This window comes from Schistocerca piceifrons, chromosome 3, assembly GCF_021461385.2.
Source record: "Schistocerca piceifrons isolate TAMUIC-IGC-003096 chromosome 3, iqSchPice1.1, whole genome shotgun sequence".
Taxonomy (NCBI): domain Eukaryota; kingdom Metazoa; phylum Arthropoda; class Insecta; order Orthoptera; family Acrididae; genus Schistocerca; species Schistocerca piceifrons.
This window is the reverse complement of record NC_060140.1, coordinates 291,334,534-291,350,659: the sequence shown is the minus strand read 5'-3', so window position 1 is coordinate 291,350,659 and position 16,126 is coordinate 291,334,534. Positions and strand designations below refer to the sequence as shown.

The 16,126-nt window shown below is 37.3% G+C and overlaps 1 protein-coding gene across 6 annotated transcripts in view; it reads left to right on the top strand.

The window, feature by feature from the left end:
• LOC124788188 (DNA ligase 3) overlaps positions 1-16,126 on the top strand; it is a 637,556-nt gene that overhangs the window by 463,571 nt on the left and 157,859 nt on the right. For all 6 annotated transcript variants that reach the window (XM_047255354.1, XM_047255349.1, XM_047255352.1 and 3 more), the window contains one exon: positions 8,543-8,752. In XM_047255354.1, coding sequence (XP_047111310.1) covers positions 8,543-8,752 — 210 coding nt within the window. The remainder of the gene's footprint in view (positions 1-8,542; positions 8,753-16,126) is intronic.

Sequence of the window (16,126 nt, the reverse complement as noted above, 5' to 3'; positions counted from 1 at the left end):
GAGTAATGTCGAAATTTAGCCTTTATTGAGAGAGATCATTTTTTGTAGGTTGGCCTTGTGGCTCTCTGCACTTGCTGTAGTTTTAATGTTCTACAATCTATTGATGCTCTTTCATTAACATTCCAGGTAATAATCTCACCAAAATATTTAAACTTTTTTACTACTTTAATTTTTTGATAATTGTGGAGTATGATATAGGATGTGTCAACTGGGAAGCTGGGCATCATTTATGTTTTCTCAAACGAAATTTGCAATCCAACCTTTGCCGCTAAAAATTCTAGTTGTTCTATCTGAACCTTTGCTTCATCAATATTGTTTGCCAACAGTGCCAAATCATCTGCAAATGCAAGGCAGTTAAGTCAAATCTTTCTTCTAATCTTAACAGATGGTGGGCTTATCTTGTTCCATTCATGCGTGGTTTACTCCAGCACATAACTGAACAATAATGGAGACAATCCATCACCTTGTCGAAGGCCAGTATGAATCTCAAAAGGTTCAGAGAATTTATTTCTGAACCTTACTCTAGCTCTGGTATTTCGAAGGGTGACTGCGATGAGGTTGAAAAGTTTCTGATGTAAACCAAATTCCTTAAGAATTGACAATAAAGATTCATGATGGATACTATCATAGGCCTTTTTAAAATCAACAAAATTGGTCAGTAGCTTCTTGTTCCTGACCCTTTTATGTTTCATTATCCATTTGAGACTAATAATTTGATGAGGACAGCTTTGTCCATGCCGAAAGCCTCCTTAATATTCACTTAGTTCACCATCAAGCTGTTCATGGATTCTGAAATTCAGAACCTTTGAAAAATTTTATAAGTAATCATTTTTTGTATAGTGGCTGGACTATTGCAACATTCCATTCATCTGGTAATTTCTCAGTATTCCAAATATTAGTAAGATATTTGTGTAAGTTCAGAATTATTTGCACATTTGCCTATTTCCAAAGCCCTGCCACTAGTTAGTTCTCACCTGCTGCTTTATAATTCCGAAGTGAGTTAATCACTGCTTGTACTTCATCTGGATGTGGTGGTATAACTCTTTCTAAACGCGTTTTGTTTCTTGGATAGGGGTCAAATTCCAAATGATGTTCAGGTTCCGCACTAGTTAGTAACTGTTTGAAATATTTTGCCAATATCACTGAATTGTCATAATCGTCATGTGCTACCTTTGCATTTGCATCCTTCATCATAAGAGTAGGTGAAGTGTGTTTCAGCTGGTACTCTTTGAATGTCTGATAGTAATCTCTTGTGGTGATTGAAAGCATCCTCAATAGCTTTTAGTGAGTACTTATGAAATTACCTTTTGACCCTTCTAATTTCTTGGCAGTTGATCATCTATCATTTATCAATTCCTCCCTGGAGCTTTCAGTTCTCTTTTGTTGGTCATTTAACCAGCCTTATGCCTGTGTTGAATTGCTACATCACATTCCTCATTCCACCAAGGGTTTCTTGCGTTTCCGTACAGGAGCTACATCTTCAGCCAAGACTTTTAATTGAGTGACAGTTGCTTCTAGATTGTCACTTAAAGATATTCTTGATCTCTTGTAATATATCTGATTATTAATAATATAACTAGTGTCATATGATCTCTTTGTATCCAACTTTTGGCATGGTCTGAATCAACATCGATGCCTTGTGGAATTTCTGATCCATGGCCACATGATCTATCTGGTACTCTCCTAGCTTGACATTAGGGAATTTCCATGTCATTAACTTATGTGGTGTTCTCTTAAACTTTGTTGTCTTCAAAACCAATCCATTTGTAGTGCAAAATTCAATTAACTGTTCACTGTTCTTGTTTGTAAGTTTATGTGCTGGCTATCACCCGACCACACCTCAAAATTGCTTCTCTTTCCCTTTCTTCATATTACAGTCTCCAAGCATAATTTTAATGATAGTTTGTGGTATGGTCCTTACTAGCTGATGGACTTTATCCCAGAATTTTTCTGTTCCATCCTTGTCAGTTCTATTTTCAACATTAGTTGGAGCATGAATATTTATCAGTGTGTATCTTTTGTTTTCCACCTTAATTGTGAACAATGCCATCCTTGAGGAATTGTATGAAAAATTCTCAATGGAGTCCAATATTCTATTATGTACCAAGAAACCCACACTGAATAGGGGAACATTTTCTATTACCTTTTCTCCTGGTGGTCCCTTATAAAGTTGATATCCTCCTGATTCGATTGAGTCCTGGTCAGTATTGCGTAACTCTTGAAGGACTGTGATAACTGTGTTCTGTTGATCTAAGACAGCAGTTAAATGTTTCAATTTACCAACATTCCTTAAGGAATTAATATTTACTGTTGCAAAATATGAAAATCTTCCTAGTTTGTTAAATTTTAGCACCATCTCATGTGGAATATGTTGCATATTTGTTTGTTCATTCAGTGCCTCACTAGGCCCTCTGACTTGTCTTTGTCCTCTGTGTGATGCCCCACTGTATCCAAATGGTGTCTTTGCCTGGATAATCTCGTAATGACTGTCCAAACTGGTGGATTCTTTCAATAGAAGACTCGTCATATATGTTTGTCTGATCAATGATCAAGTGTGTGACCAAGGTCAGGGCTTACAATTCCATATGTGATTTGGAAAGGTGGTGGGTGAATTATGGATGGTAAAAAACGAGATTGATGGGATGTGTGTTTGGTCCACGAGAGCTATTTCGTTTTGCTCAAGTCTACTCCTATTTGCCACCTGGGGCATGCCACATAGGGGTACACCTCTCCTCCTATTATGACATTGTAACAGGTTGGTGGACAAAAATGAATAATGTATATAGGATAATTTTTCTTACTCTGTCTGTGGAGATTTTTAGTGTGTCTGATTTTGCAGCAAACTTGGTGCTTGACAAAAAGTCAATTGCTTGATTATTACACATATTTATTTAATAGAAGTCACTATTAGGTTGCACTGTTATCATAATTTACCTCTAATTTTCCATGGTTGCCAGTCATGCAGTCCATCCATTAAATCTTGATGATTAGCACATATATATTTTAAGACGTCTTGCAGGATGGAAGAAACTACTGCCTTTTCTTATGATTGCAGGCAGAAGTCATGCTTATGAATGAATCTTTTGGCATAATAAATAAAAATATTCTTGCAGTTATGATGATTTTTTAATATTTATATTTTCTTGCATTTTTATATACACATAGCATTTACTACACACATTGTTGACACGTGAGTAAAAATTAAAGTACCTTTTTATGTGAGATCTTAAACATAAGTAGTACTCTCAAGTGGAAAGAAGAAGAAGAAGAAGGGGGGGGGGGGGAGGATGAATATTCTCTGGACATTGCTCTTCTGTTACAAAGATAATTTTAAAAAGCCTATTTTTGCTGTCTTCTGTGGCAATGTACAAATTTATTACTAATGAGAAAAGGAAAACATTCATGCAAATTAATAATGAGGGAAAATAAAAAGGTATGATACTGGGAGCTAGTTGTTTAGGTATTACACAGGCCCAAATATAAGATCAAGTACACTAATGGGGAAGAACTAAGAAGAATGTTTCAGTTCCAGGAACTCCATGGCTGGGTGATAATGTAGATGTTAAAGTGCAAGAACTGACAGTGGCTATACATAGAGAAATGGAGACATCGATATGTATCAACAGAGGTCATTCTAAAGGTTTACCTTTCAACTGGAGCGAAGTGCTGCAGAAATTAGGATGTGAAACAAGAAGAGCCAGAAAACTATACCAGTGCAGCATGACTTGAGAAGAAAGAGTCCAAAGGTTGCATAGATACAAGTATTTTAAACAAGGTTTTAAGGAAGAGTTGTGGAAAACAAAAATGGGACGATGGAATCAATACATGGAGGCTAACTCAGAAACTTATCCCTGGGGTGTATATATAAAATAGTTTGTGAGAAAATATGATCACCAAGAGTCTTATCCACTCTTAGAACAAATGATGGGATGGTAACAAAGTTGGGAATAGTCAGCTGCCCTGCTAATGAAAACACTACTTCCAGATGACAGAGAAGAAGACAAGACAAATGATCAGTGTAGGTTATGGGACATGTTATGGAAAGAGTATAGGAACAACAAAACTGTGTACCCCTTTGCATAAGAGGAAATTTGGCATATAATTTTAAGACTGAAAAAGAAAAAAATCTCTAGGACTGAACAGGATCTCTGCCAAAGTAAAACAAGCCTCATGTGACCAATTAACAGTTACTTGTGTGATCTGTGCAATGAGTGTCTCTTGCCAGGAAGGATCCCTGCACCATGCTTAGTAAAGGGCAAGATAAAGATCCAATGATACACAAATCCTACAGACCAATTTGTCTTTTGAATGTTCTCGGCAAGATATTTGGAAAACTACTATGCAAAAGACTACAAGTTCACAGACCGCTAGAAGGGATGTTCCCCCACCGGTATGGATTTAGAAGAGGCAAGTCAATTGAAAATACAATTAACAAGGTGATTTTGCTAGTGACAGATACTCATTCTACATAAGCGATGATGATTGATATTGCTGGTGCTTTCAATAACCTTTGGTGGTCGCCTTTATTTGGTTCCCTTAGGGATTTTGAGTGTTCAGAAGCACTGTATAATTGCCTGAGAGATTACTGCCAAGGGAGACATGCTTTTTTAACATGCCTGGGAAAGAAAAAATGAAGAAAATAACAAAAGGCTGTCTGCAGGGATTAGTGTGTGGTCCAGATTTCTGGAATGTAGCACTGTAGCCCATACTACAGAAGTTACATGACAGCAGTAACATAAGCAGTTTGGTGGCATTTGCAGATGACTTGCTGTTGATTGCAAGTGATGACTCCAGAAGAATGTGGAAGACAAATGTAATGCGGTCCTCCACAAACTTGAGGGCTGGTGTCGAAGTGTTAAATTATCACCAGCACCCCCCAAAACAATGTACCTCCTGCTGAAAGGGAACATAATAAGGAACCCTAAAATAAATTTAAATGATATAATAATTAGAAGTAGTGTAGTAATAAGATATCTAGGGGTATTTCTTGACAAAAATTGTAACTTTGCACATCATGTAGAGGAAGCAAGCAGGAAAGGTACCAACATAATGAATAAAGTTACAACCATTGCAAATAGGAAATTTTGGCTTCCCTTGAAGACAATTACAGTACACCCCCAATCTATATTAGCATAAGTTGTAAGATATGGTGTGAGTGTATGAGCTCATAGACTGCAGCTAGTGAAGCCAGTCTCAATAAGAGAAGAGTTTACTGAGGCGTGCTACTAAGATTAATGGGGGCCTCCAGTACTGGCCCGAATGATGCTTTGTTAGTAGTCCCAGGAATATGCCCCCTGGACTTGGAAATTAGGAAAAGGGGAATCTTTTACTGGTTAAAGAAGGGCAATCAAATGGAAGTATGAAGGGTGTTTGGAACTGAGGCCAGTTCGAAAAAGGCAATAAAAGATTGCATATTACACCTGTGGCAAAATGAATGGGACATTTCAGGTACTGGCGGAAGAACATACGAATTTCTCCCTGACATCAGGGAGAGATTAAAGATGATATTTCTTAACCCATCAAGTGGATTGATACATTTACCTGACTGGCCATGGCCCTTATGCTATGTATCCATACAAAATCAGAAGACAGATGAATGACAGCTGCGCCTGTGGCAGTGTGGGCACACCAGAACGCACATTCTGGTACTGTGCATTCTATGAAGATGCTGTGGGTAATGGATGTCAGGTATTAAGAATGTTGGAACCCAAAGCACACTAAGGCGTGAGTAGATGTGGTGCATCTTGAATAATATTACAGCTGCAGTATCCAGGAAGGCTAAGGAGGACTTCACAAGGCATTCAGCCGTAAGTCATCATGCTTCTGTCCAGGCTAGACAAAAAACTCTGCAGATGGAGAGATGGCAACTGAGGTTGGTGACCTCAGAGTGAAAGACTGTCCCAAGAATCTATATTATGTTTGTGCAAGCGATCATCGAAGTGTGGACTTTAAGAAGTAATTGTGGTGGATGGAATGACTCACAATGGTGGAAATGCTGCTGATGTGCTCCAAGTAATGCAGCAGACCTTGGCTGTTGACCACGGTACCATGAGGGTGGATCCAGTAGCACAAACAATGACTTAAAAGTTAAATGCACCAAAATAAATGAAGAAACAAAGAACAAATTCTAGTGTTTGTAGTCGATTAGCAGTGGGGTAGTAGGTTAAGGGTTTTAATGTAGTTTTTGTACTAGAAGAAGAAGAAGAAGAAGTTGTTGTTTTTTTCTTTTTAATCTTTTTCTTTTTTTTTAAAGTATAAGAAATGAATAAATAACTTATAACTATTCACGGAAATGTGATTCGTATGGCCTAGTTTAGCTTTTTAGATAATAGGCTATAAATATAAAGAATAAATAAATTCAAAAATATACTATAGCCCCTCTTTATCACTTGATTAATTTCAGTGTGCATGGGGCATATGCACTGTTATTTTTTCCCATGTTCCATTGAGCAAAAAGAAAGACAAATATGATGAACAGTGGAAAGTATCCTCTGTCATGCAGTTACCAATAATTTCAAGAGTATAGATGTAGATGTAGATGTAGAGGCATTCCAGACCCCTTAGGATTCTCCTATTTTGTGGTAATGCACTAGATGGAAGGAAGGAACCAACCTATATGATGGAAAGGTTCCCATACCCAATCTCATTTGCTGACATTCAACCCAATTTGTATATTCAGGGAAAATGCATATTATGCCCACTAAATATTGGAAGGACTGACAGATGTTGATCATTTGCTGCCACATAATTTAAGTGCTGAGTTCTCTAGTAATTTTCTAGTGCACCAGTGAAAGTACATTAACTTTCTGTGCCACCACAAACATTGAGTGATTCCATGTTGCTGTACAGGCATTACTTGGGGGTGCTTTACAGAAACCAAATGGAACAGTTATTAGAAGGTTATTCTCAGAAAGGTGGTTAAATATTCTGTTGTAAACCCACTTCTCAAAAATATGTTGAAAACACAGGAAAGGGAGAGCATCAGTAATTCTTTTTTGTGAGTGGAAGCAATTTTTTACAGTCCAATCAATATGTAATTTTATGTCAGTCATGTACAAATAAAAAGAAATAGGTCACACTATTTCTGAACACACAGTGGCCTCATTTTTTCCCAGTGTGTCTTGGTTGAGAAATGGCACAGTATATTTCTCTGCCTCCACAGTGGGGCTCCAGGACACTAAACTCATCTTTGGATTTCCGTTTGTTCATATGCAGCAATGGGCAATGAAAGTTGCTTAATAAATATACCTATGAACAGTATCCATTTAGCCCACTAAATCAGGCCTGTTCACCACTCTGCTCGTGCAAGCTGGCTTGTGCTCATGCCACAGCAGTGAGAAACTGGCCAACTCACAGTGACTACTGGCAGGGGAAGAGGAGAGGGAGGGGGGGGGGGGGTTAGACATGACTCACATTACGATGGTGAATTAATGCCTTCTACGATAAATTTATTTTTGTGTATTATTACATTAAAGAGAAATAACAGTGAAATGAAACTTACATTTCTTTCAATTGATGAAGAAATGAACATGGGACCAGATAAATTGAAGACATGACATTTCTTATGACCGATGAAGATTTATGATGAATGGAATTTTCAGACAAGTTTCAATTGCCATCAATTTGTACTTCTTGACTACATTATTCACATCTTAAATGTAAAAACACTGGATGTCAATGGATACTAATTATTTTGCTTTTTGCTGAAGCGTCAATGTCTTGTTCTACTGTCTGAGCACTGCATATGTGAAGGTGAGCTTTTAAGCTGAAGTCTTCATTGTGGAAAAAAGTTGCTCATGCAAGTATGTAGGTCCAAACATAGACCTAGTCATAGCTGAAAACTTGTACAGTCATGGATGGAAATTATGTTTAGGAAGATTTTGACATGTATCTCAAGACTTATTGTATTATGAAACTTATCATCAACTGCCTGTTACACTGTAGGTCTATAAGTTCTAACTATAGCTAAATAGACATGTTGTAAAGTCATGTTTGTGTCCCTTACTTTCACTTTGAAGTTTGTAACGTGGCCATCATGCTGTGTTTCATTGATTTAAAATGTGCTACTCTCCACTTTAAGCACTGAGCTGTAACTATATATGCTTGCATCTACTGCTGTGGTGAACATAACACATTGCTCTGAAGAAAGTACACACTTCACTATTTTCTTATGCTAAATAACACCATTTTACCAAAAGCACTCATTTCCCAGGTTGCGAGAGAGCATCCGTTCTTCCCTAGGTACCCTCTGTACAGGCCTGCCCTAAATGGACCTCTTCATGTGTCTACGAATCAAAATTTATCATACATCTCATATTTCAATACACATATTAGTGTGTGCAAGTTTAAGTAACTCTAAAGGAGCTACACACTGTTATAAATTATGATTTGCATAAACGTTATCAGTGTGTTGGATCAAAAACATGAACCAATGAAATGTATGATACAAACACTCCCTCATTATTGATACAAATGTCAATGGCCACAGGTCTAATGGATTTTTTATTGAATCATGTAATTGTCAAGATTTGTGTTCATCCAGGAATCTAAGAAGACAAATAACAAACAAGAGGAAATTGTGGACCAAGAAATGAAGGAGGAAGTGAGTGAAGAAAACAGTAGTGCAAGGAAGAGATCACTCAGTCCTAACAAGAGAGGTGAAAACTCTGGCTCTGGACATAAAAGAAAATTTGGCAGTAACCAGTCCTCTCCATCTGAGGAGGAACCACAAGATAGCAGTACACCCAAGAAGGTAGGTAATTAGTTCTGGTCTCTCTCTTTCATTCGTGTGTGCGTACAACATCGTACACGTGCACATGTGCACGTGCCCACACACACACACACACACACACACACACACACACACACACACACAGTACTTTTTATGCTGCACCTTCTACATTAGAATTTATTGGAGACATTTTTTTATTATAACCTTTATTTTTTAAAACCAAAGATGTATGGGGAAAGTGGTACAACAAGCAAAACAACTTAGACTGCTCTTTTTTTCTTATTTTGTTGTGTAGTGCTTGTGCTGAACACACACAGTATCTGCAGCAATATGATCATTGCCATCTCCTTTAGGTATCATTGTTTTGAACTGTATTTCATTGAAATTACCTATGAGTAAATTTGGTATTCTTCTTTTTTATTAGGAAACCTAATTGTACATGACGTGTGATGAGCACTGTCATAGTCATACGATAGCTCAAACGTGTTTTCTATGTGGATAGTAGATGAAAATTTCATATGTTATAATTCTTTGTGGGAACTCATCAAGCCAAACTCAAGTTTTATCAGAATCCAGAATGTAGGAGAAAACCAGTCCAACTTTCACTTAAACTGTTCATTATTTTCACAGTTACAAACTTCAACAATGATCAAAAACGAAGAAATTAAAGAACAGTCTATGGCAACTCATGTCTTCTCCATGAAGAGTTTCTACATCCACACACAGAAACTACTGTACTATATTTGTCTTTTCTGGTGTGTCACTTGTCTTGTCGATAGGAAGACCTTTAACCCCACTCTCTGATCCCACATTTTGACATCTTGACAATCATCCAACTTGGATAATGCGTAACCACTTGATCAGGTTTGCATAAATCCAGCACATGTTAATGTTGTCCTTGGACCCTCGTGGTTATCATCTTCTCGGCACACATCAGCATTCAGAACTCTGCAAGTTTCTTGGCCTTCAGCTTTAATTTTGGTCCAATTTGTTTTCATTTTATTGTCACTAGATCACTTTGTACTTTTGAAGGCCTTTTTCGTATATCAATTGAAGGTAGCATTTTTGTGTGCGTGCGTGTGTGTGCGCTTGCACGCGTGTGTCCTACTGATACATAATTTAAACAATGGATCCTTCAAATAGGAATATCGACAATGTAGGAAAAGACAGATTTCTGCTTCTGTAAAGAAGTCACATTAAGTTGCAGACAGACACAATTAAGGACACTTACGTAAAACTATCAGCCACAGCCTTCATCAGTAAAAACACACACACACACACACACACACACACACACACACACACACACACACACACACACACACCCCCCTTGCTAGCTTGTGTGTATGAATGGTGTGTATCTCTCTTTTACTGATGAAGGCTGTGGCTGAAAGCTTTATGTAAGTGTCCTTAATTGTGCCTGTCTGCAACTTAAAGTGTCTTCTTTATGGAAGCAACAATCAGTTTTTCCCTACATTGTTGATATGTAATTTAGCATCTTCCCTCTGTTCATTGCATCTTTCTTCAAATGAATTAATAATTTCTTCTGCTAATAATTTTTTAACACAAAGATCAGTTTGTCTGTGCATCTTAACTTCTGTCAGAAGTTGAAATGGTGTTTTTCAACACTTCTACATCTACATCTACATTGATACTCCGCAAGCCACCCAACGGTGTGTGGCGGAGGGCACTTTACGTGCCACTGTCATTACCTCCCTTTCCTGTTCCAGTCGCGTATGGTTCGCGGGAAGAACGACTGTCTGAAAGCCTCCGTGCGCGCTCTAATCTCTCTAATTTTACATTCGTGATCTCCTCGGGAAGTATAAGTAGGGGGAAGCAATATATTCGATACCTCATCCAGAAACGCACCCTCTCGAAACCTGGCGAGCAAGCTGCACCGCGATGCAGAGCGCCTCTCTTGCAGAGTCTGCCACTTGAGTTTGCTAAACATCTCCGTAACGCTATCACGGTTACCAAATAACCCAGTGACGAAACTTCTGTGGTATGTTGACTTAAGGGCATATTGACCTCACATATTGTTTTCCACCATTTGGTAGGGTTGTCAGTAGTAAGCTTAGCAATGATGGTAGCCAAAGTAAAACTGATTTTCTGAATCTGTCAGTTGGCTTTAGGGGTTCTTTCTTTCAGAAGCAAAGAAAGTCCCTCTATCACTAATTTCTTGGGCTGGATTTCTGAAAGTAGTTTTGTGAAATTCCATCTTGCTAATTGTGTCGGCTGATTTTGTGGTCTTCACAGCATACAGCCAGCTAAACTTAGCAAATGCATCAACAATACTTAGAATGTAGTAGCAACCCATGAGAGTTGATTTAACTGTTCCACTATGATCAACAAAAGTATATAGTGGTTCACTCTCTTTGAATAAGGACGAATAAAACTTTCTTTCCTGATTTCTTATTCACAATTAAATGTTTTACACAACTGAAGATCACTCTTCTCACATTGTTGGTAAAATCTGATGTATAATAATCCTGTTTTACTTCCTGTTTAGTTCACTTCTCCTTCCTTGTGTATGAGCTTGATGATTTCACATTGTATAATGTGTGGAACAGCTAACATCTCTCTTCCATCACTGAACTTGAAAAGAATTCCATCTCTCACTCAAAAGTTTGTGTTAGGTCATTCTTTGAGAATGTTCTTGTTTGCTGGCCAACCATCTTCCTTCTCTTGAGCTTTGCTGATTCTAGCTATTAATCTGTATGCAAAACCAAACAATATATGTACACAGCAGCTGAATGTCTCATCCTCAATCTTTACTGGTATTATAACATCATCCACATTGAGAAATACTATGTTCTCTCAAATGAATGCCAAAAAACAGTGACTATAAAGTGCTGGAAAACTGCAGGTGACTTTTATAACTGAAGTGGAAGTTTCTTAAACTGGAACTGCCCTGCTGTGTCACAGACAAAGTATACCTTTTTTGGCTTTGCTCTTAAACATCAAAATGGGGGAAAAAAAAAAATCCGTTATTGAGGTCTAGTGTGTGAAAACCACAGTAACTTATACAGGGCAATCATCACTATTTTTCACCTTTACAACTACAACTGTGTTGGCATATTCAGATGAAATTGATCCTAACATTTAACATAACGAAAAGGACAGTTGTCACTCACCTTATAGTGCAGATGCTGAGTCACAGATAGGCACAACAAAAGACTTTCAGGAAATGAGCTTTTGGCCAGCAAGGCCTCTGTTGAAATAAGACAGAACACACACACACACACACACACACACACACACACACACACACACAAAGTGCAGCTCAAACAATAGTCTTCATAGTGCCTCTAGAAACTGCCTAAATATCTGTCCCAATTTTCACATCATCAATCACAATAGTAGCTGTAAAATAAACTTGTGGGAGACAGTTTTCCTCAAGTGCTATCAAGATCACATTTCTATCTTGTGAACTTGAAGCACCCACAGTCTTCTAAACATCATAAATTACATTGGCTGCCACAGTTGTCACAGTCACTTGACCTGTGGCTGGTGCCTTTACATTTGAAACACTTTGTTTGGATCCCAAGCCTCACATTGTGTTCTTGTTACTTGAGTCTCCAGTTGCTGTAACTTTTATTTCTTTTTGACAAAGACTTTGCTGCTCTCTCATAATGCCCCATAGTTGCTTAAATTCACATTTACAGCTCCATCTTTTATCCTATCAGTCACACACTGGAATAGTGAAGCAGTATCAATATCATCACAGCTAGCAATCTATTTCATTGCAAGGAAATATTCCTGAAGAGACTCTTCTCCTCATGTCATCTTCCATCAGTGCAGCAGTTTGTGGATCTCTACAGCACTTGCCTTCACATTATATCATTTGTGCAAAGCTATCTTCAGTGCAGTTCATGATGCAAGACCCTTCTTACACCACGTAAAAAATGTAGCCATACCTTAAAGAATTTTATTTTTGCCCAAATAGGCACTTCCAGTAGGTTCCAACCCATTAAAAACACAGTTTCCTGAAGCCCAAGATCCTCTTTTTAACAGAATATCTGTTACTGCTGCTAAATGACTTAACAGCACCCTTAATGCTGTGAAATGACAGAAAATTTACATTGATCCTGTGAATGTGGTGAGAACTGTATTCCACTTTTTTCATCTGTTTCTGAACTGGAAAATCTTTTCATCTTCTTCTCCTGTAAATTCTTAACATTTCTCATTTGGATAGCATCTTCTTCTTCACTGCCACTACCATAATCTTCACATTCTGTGTTATCGTCAACTTTCAATGCAAGTTTGTCAATTTAAGATAAATAACTAGAAATTCTGGTAGTAATTTAATTTTTTGTCCCACTGTCTATACAGAGAACATTGCAGATTATAGAAATTCTGCTTATGAAAATGGTGCTTCAATAAATGACTTCTTAGCTTAAAGTTCACCTATTACTGATTGAAAAATAAATAAAACACATACTGGTGTGCAAAACTCGAGAATGAAAGTGACTTTCAACATGATATGTCACTGCCAAGTAACACAGTTCTATCAAACTTGACCATACACAAAAAGAACTGCTACAGTCTAATACAGAAGGTAGCTGAAAGAAATAACAGTGAGATGAGCAGAAATGACACTTTCATTCAAAGACAATAATTACACTGAAGTCACTGTGATTATTATGGTCCCCTGGACATTATAGAAGACAGGACATGATTCACAATAGGATATGTGATAACTGTGTTAGGGATGCATGTTTGCAATGCGCTCCTGTGGTGGCCACAACGTTCGTAAGTAGTTCTTGTGGTAGCGATTTCCACGCATCCATCACTATGATTGATGACTGCTGGTGCACATGGAAATTGTACAATACATCTCCCTGATATCTTCCACACCTCTCTGATGGGATTTAAGTTGGGGGAAGGGGGGGGGGTCAATGGGCAGGCCAGTCCATTCACTGAATATACTCTCTGTCCAAGAGCTTCCCCACCTGTGTTGTTTGATGTGGTCACATGTTGTCACCCATAAAATTGAAGTCAGGGTGGAATACATCCTTGAAAGATGCATATGCAAGGAGTACAGTGTCATGATGACACCGAATGGTGATTGTACTATGTTCAAAGATTTGGAGGTCAGTTTGCACATAGTACATTATGCCTCCCCACATTGTAACATGTCAATCATATAGATCACCAAAATGAAAATTATTTTAATTCATCTATGACAGGAAGGAAATTATTAGTTTTTACATTTTTGTTGAGGTCATTTCAACATACGTTGGTTCAAAAGAATAATGAGGTCATCAAAATATATTTGTTTTGGCTGTATTTTACTGTCATGCTCAGTGCAGTAAGTTGATTTAGCAGCTTTCACCTCACATTGTTCAAAGCCCTCATTTTTTGTATCTATGAAGTTTGTTACACTTGTTGATGCTGAGGCATTTGTGCTCATGACCAATCTAGGGACCCGCTGAGTTTCACTAGTTTTGCTTACTTGTCTCAAGATATCCCAAGTTACTGTGTAGAGCCCTGGTTCAATCTCTGACATTTTGTAGTGCAAACTTAGAGCAGTAACATATGATTTTTCTGACTCCTTTTTCTTCTGAAATTTCAAAAAGTGCATTTTTGCACATTTTTTAAATTTCTTTATAGCCTCACGGGACGTTTTTTTGTAGCATCAGCTTTGCATGCCCAACATGTATTTATCTGCTTTGACATAACGTGTTATAACATGTTTCCCAGTGCCTTCTTTTTTGAAGAAATCAGATAGAATTTCATACCTGTTAGTTGAAGCTGTAAAGAAGTAAGTAAATAAATAAATAAATAAATAAATAAACACACTTATTCCAAACATTCAAATAATCTTACTGCAGTTGACTGATACCTGCACAACAAAACTGATTGAATGTACAGCACAATGTACATGTACTGACTAAATTATTTTCTGTCAATACAAACACTCAAAGGCCATTACATTTTCCACTCATTGGAAAAGTGGCAGTTCTTAATGTCTATGCCGTTATGTTGCAAAACTTGTTGAAGCCTTAAATTTTATCATTAATTTTCCTACCCTGATAAGACATGAATATTAAAAAATCTTTCAGTAGGTGAAAATTAAACTAATCTGATCAATGTGACTTTCATCTGGAGTTCAGTCTGATGACACAGAGTTGTGTTTTAACTACTTGATTGGAGAGATCGTTTCATTGAAAATTCATTTACCGATTGTTGCAAAACTTCCTTACCAATCATCAATGAAAGATAGCTTGTATGACCACTTTCACAGTTTGCATGGTTTTTCATGCGACTGCTTAAGCCGTCATACTCTGAACTCCAGTCTCAAGTTGTTATAGAAAAATTCATTTGAGTAACCCATTCAATATAATTACATCTCTACCTTTTATTATTATATGAGGACCTGCACTACACTATTAAAACAAATACTTGTTTTATTTTAAACGGTTGTGGTGTGATTCCCTAACCTGTAGCCTAGATAGCCTGCACCTAAATGTGGCTCCAGCTAGTTTCCCATAATTCTATGATTATATTGCTTCTAGCCTTTGTTGTCATGTCTCTAAAATTCATCCACTCCATTTTCTTCTTGTTTACCAACATGCAATTACTGCATCTCTAAACCATCTTTTTGCTTCTCCTATTGCCGCAGAGACCTCCTGCTGTAAATCAGCTTCTTTGTGTCCTTCAATAATAATGCTGTTATGATCTGCTACAATACTGGCTCTACTGTTGACAAGTACATTATTAACCATTTACAGAAATGTACCGATTGGAAAGAAACATTAACAGCAATACATCTAGTATGAAGAGGTAATGATATAAATAAATTTAAAGGTAAAATGGAACAAAGACTACAGTGCTTACTATCTCTTAGTAAGAGATATTATTGTATATCTACCTAATGTGCCAATCTGAATCTATCTTGATTCTGAAACAGTGCATGTAAATACCAAACATGTACAGTATAAATATCCACAGCTACTATTTTTCTATTTATTTTTGTATTTATTATTTAGCTAGTAAATTATTTTGCCAACTAAGCTTGATGTAGACCACACATATATTCACCAACAGTAATAAGACATTAACACCCCCCATTTAGATGTCATTGTTTTAAAAACTGTACCTTGAAGGTTTCTACAAAAAAAATTGAATTGTTTCTTCTCATAAGCAGATATTATTATATGCAATGAAATATGTTGAGCACTGTCATAGTTACAAAGAATTTACATGCAGATTCTATGTAAAGTCACAGTGTTGCTGAACACTCCCAAGGGCCGGTGCATAGTAAGAATACTGGCATGTGTGTTGTCTGTTTGATTCTGAAATGAAAACAAAAGTGATGTAGAGCTTATTAAATTTGAGTCAGTTTGAGAGAGTTGTAACAGATTACGGGCTACAGAAATTTGGTTTATTATG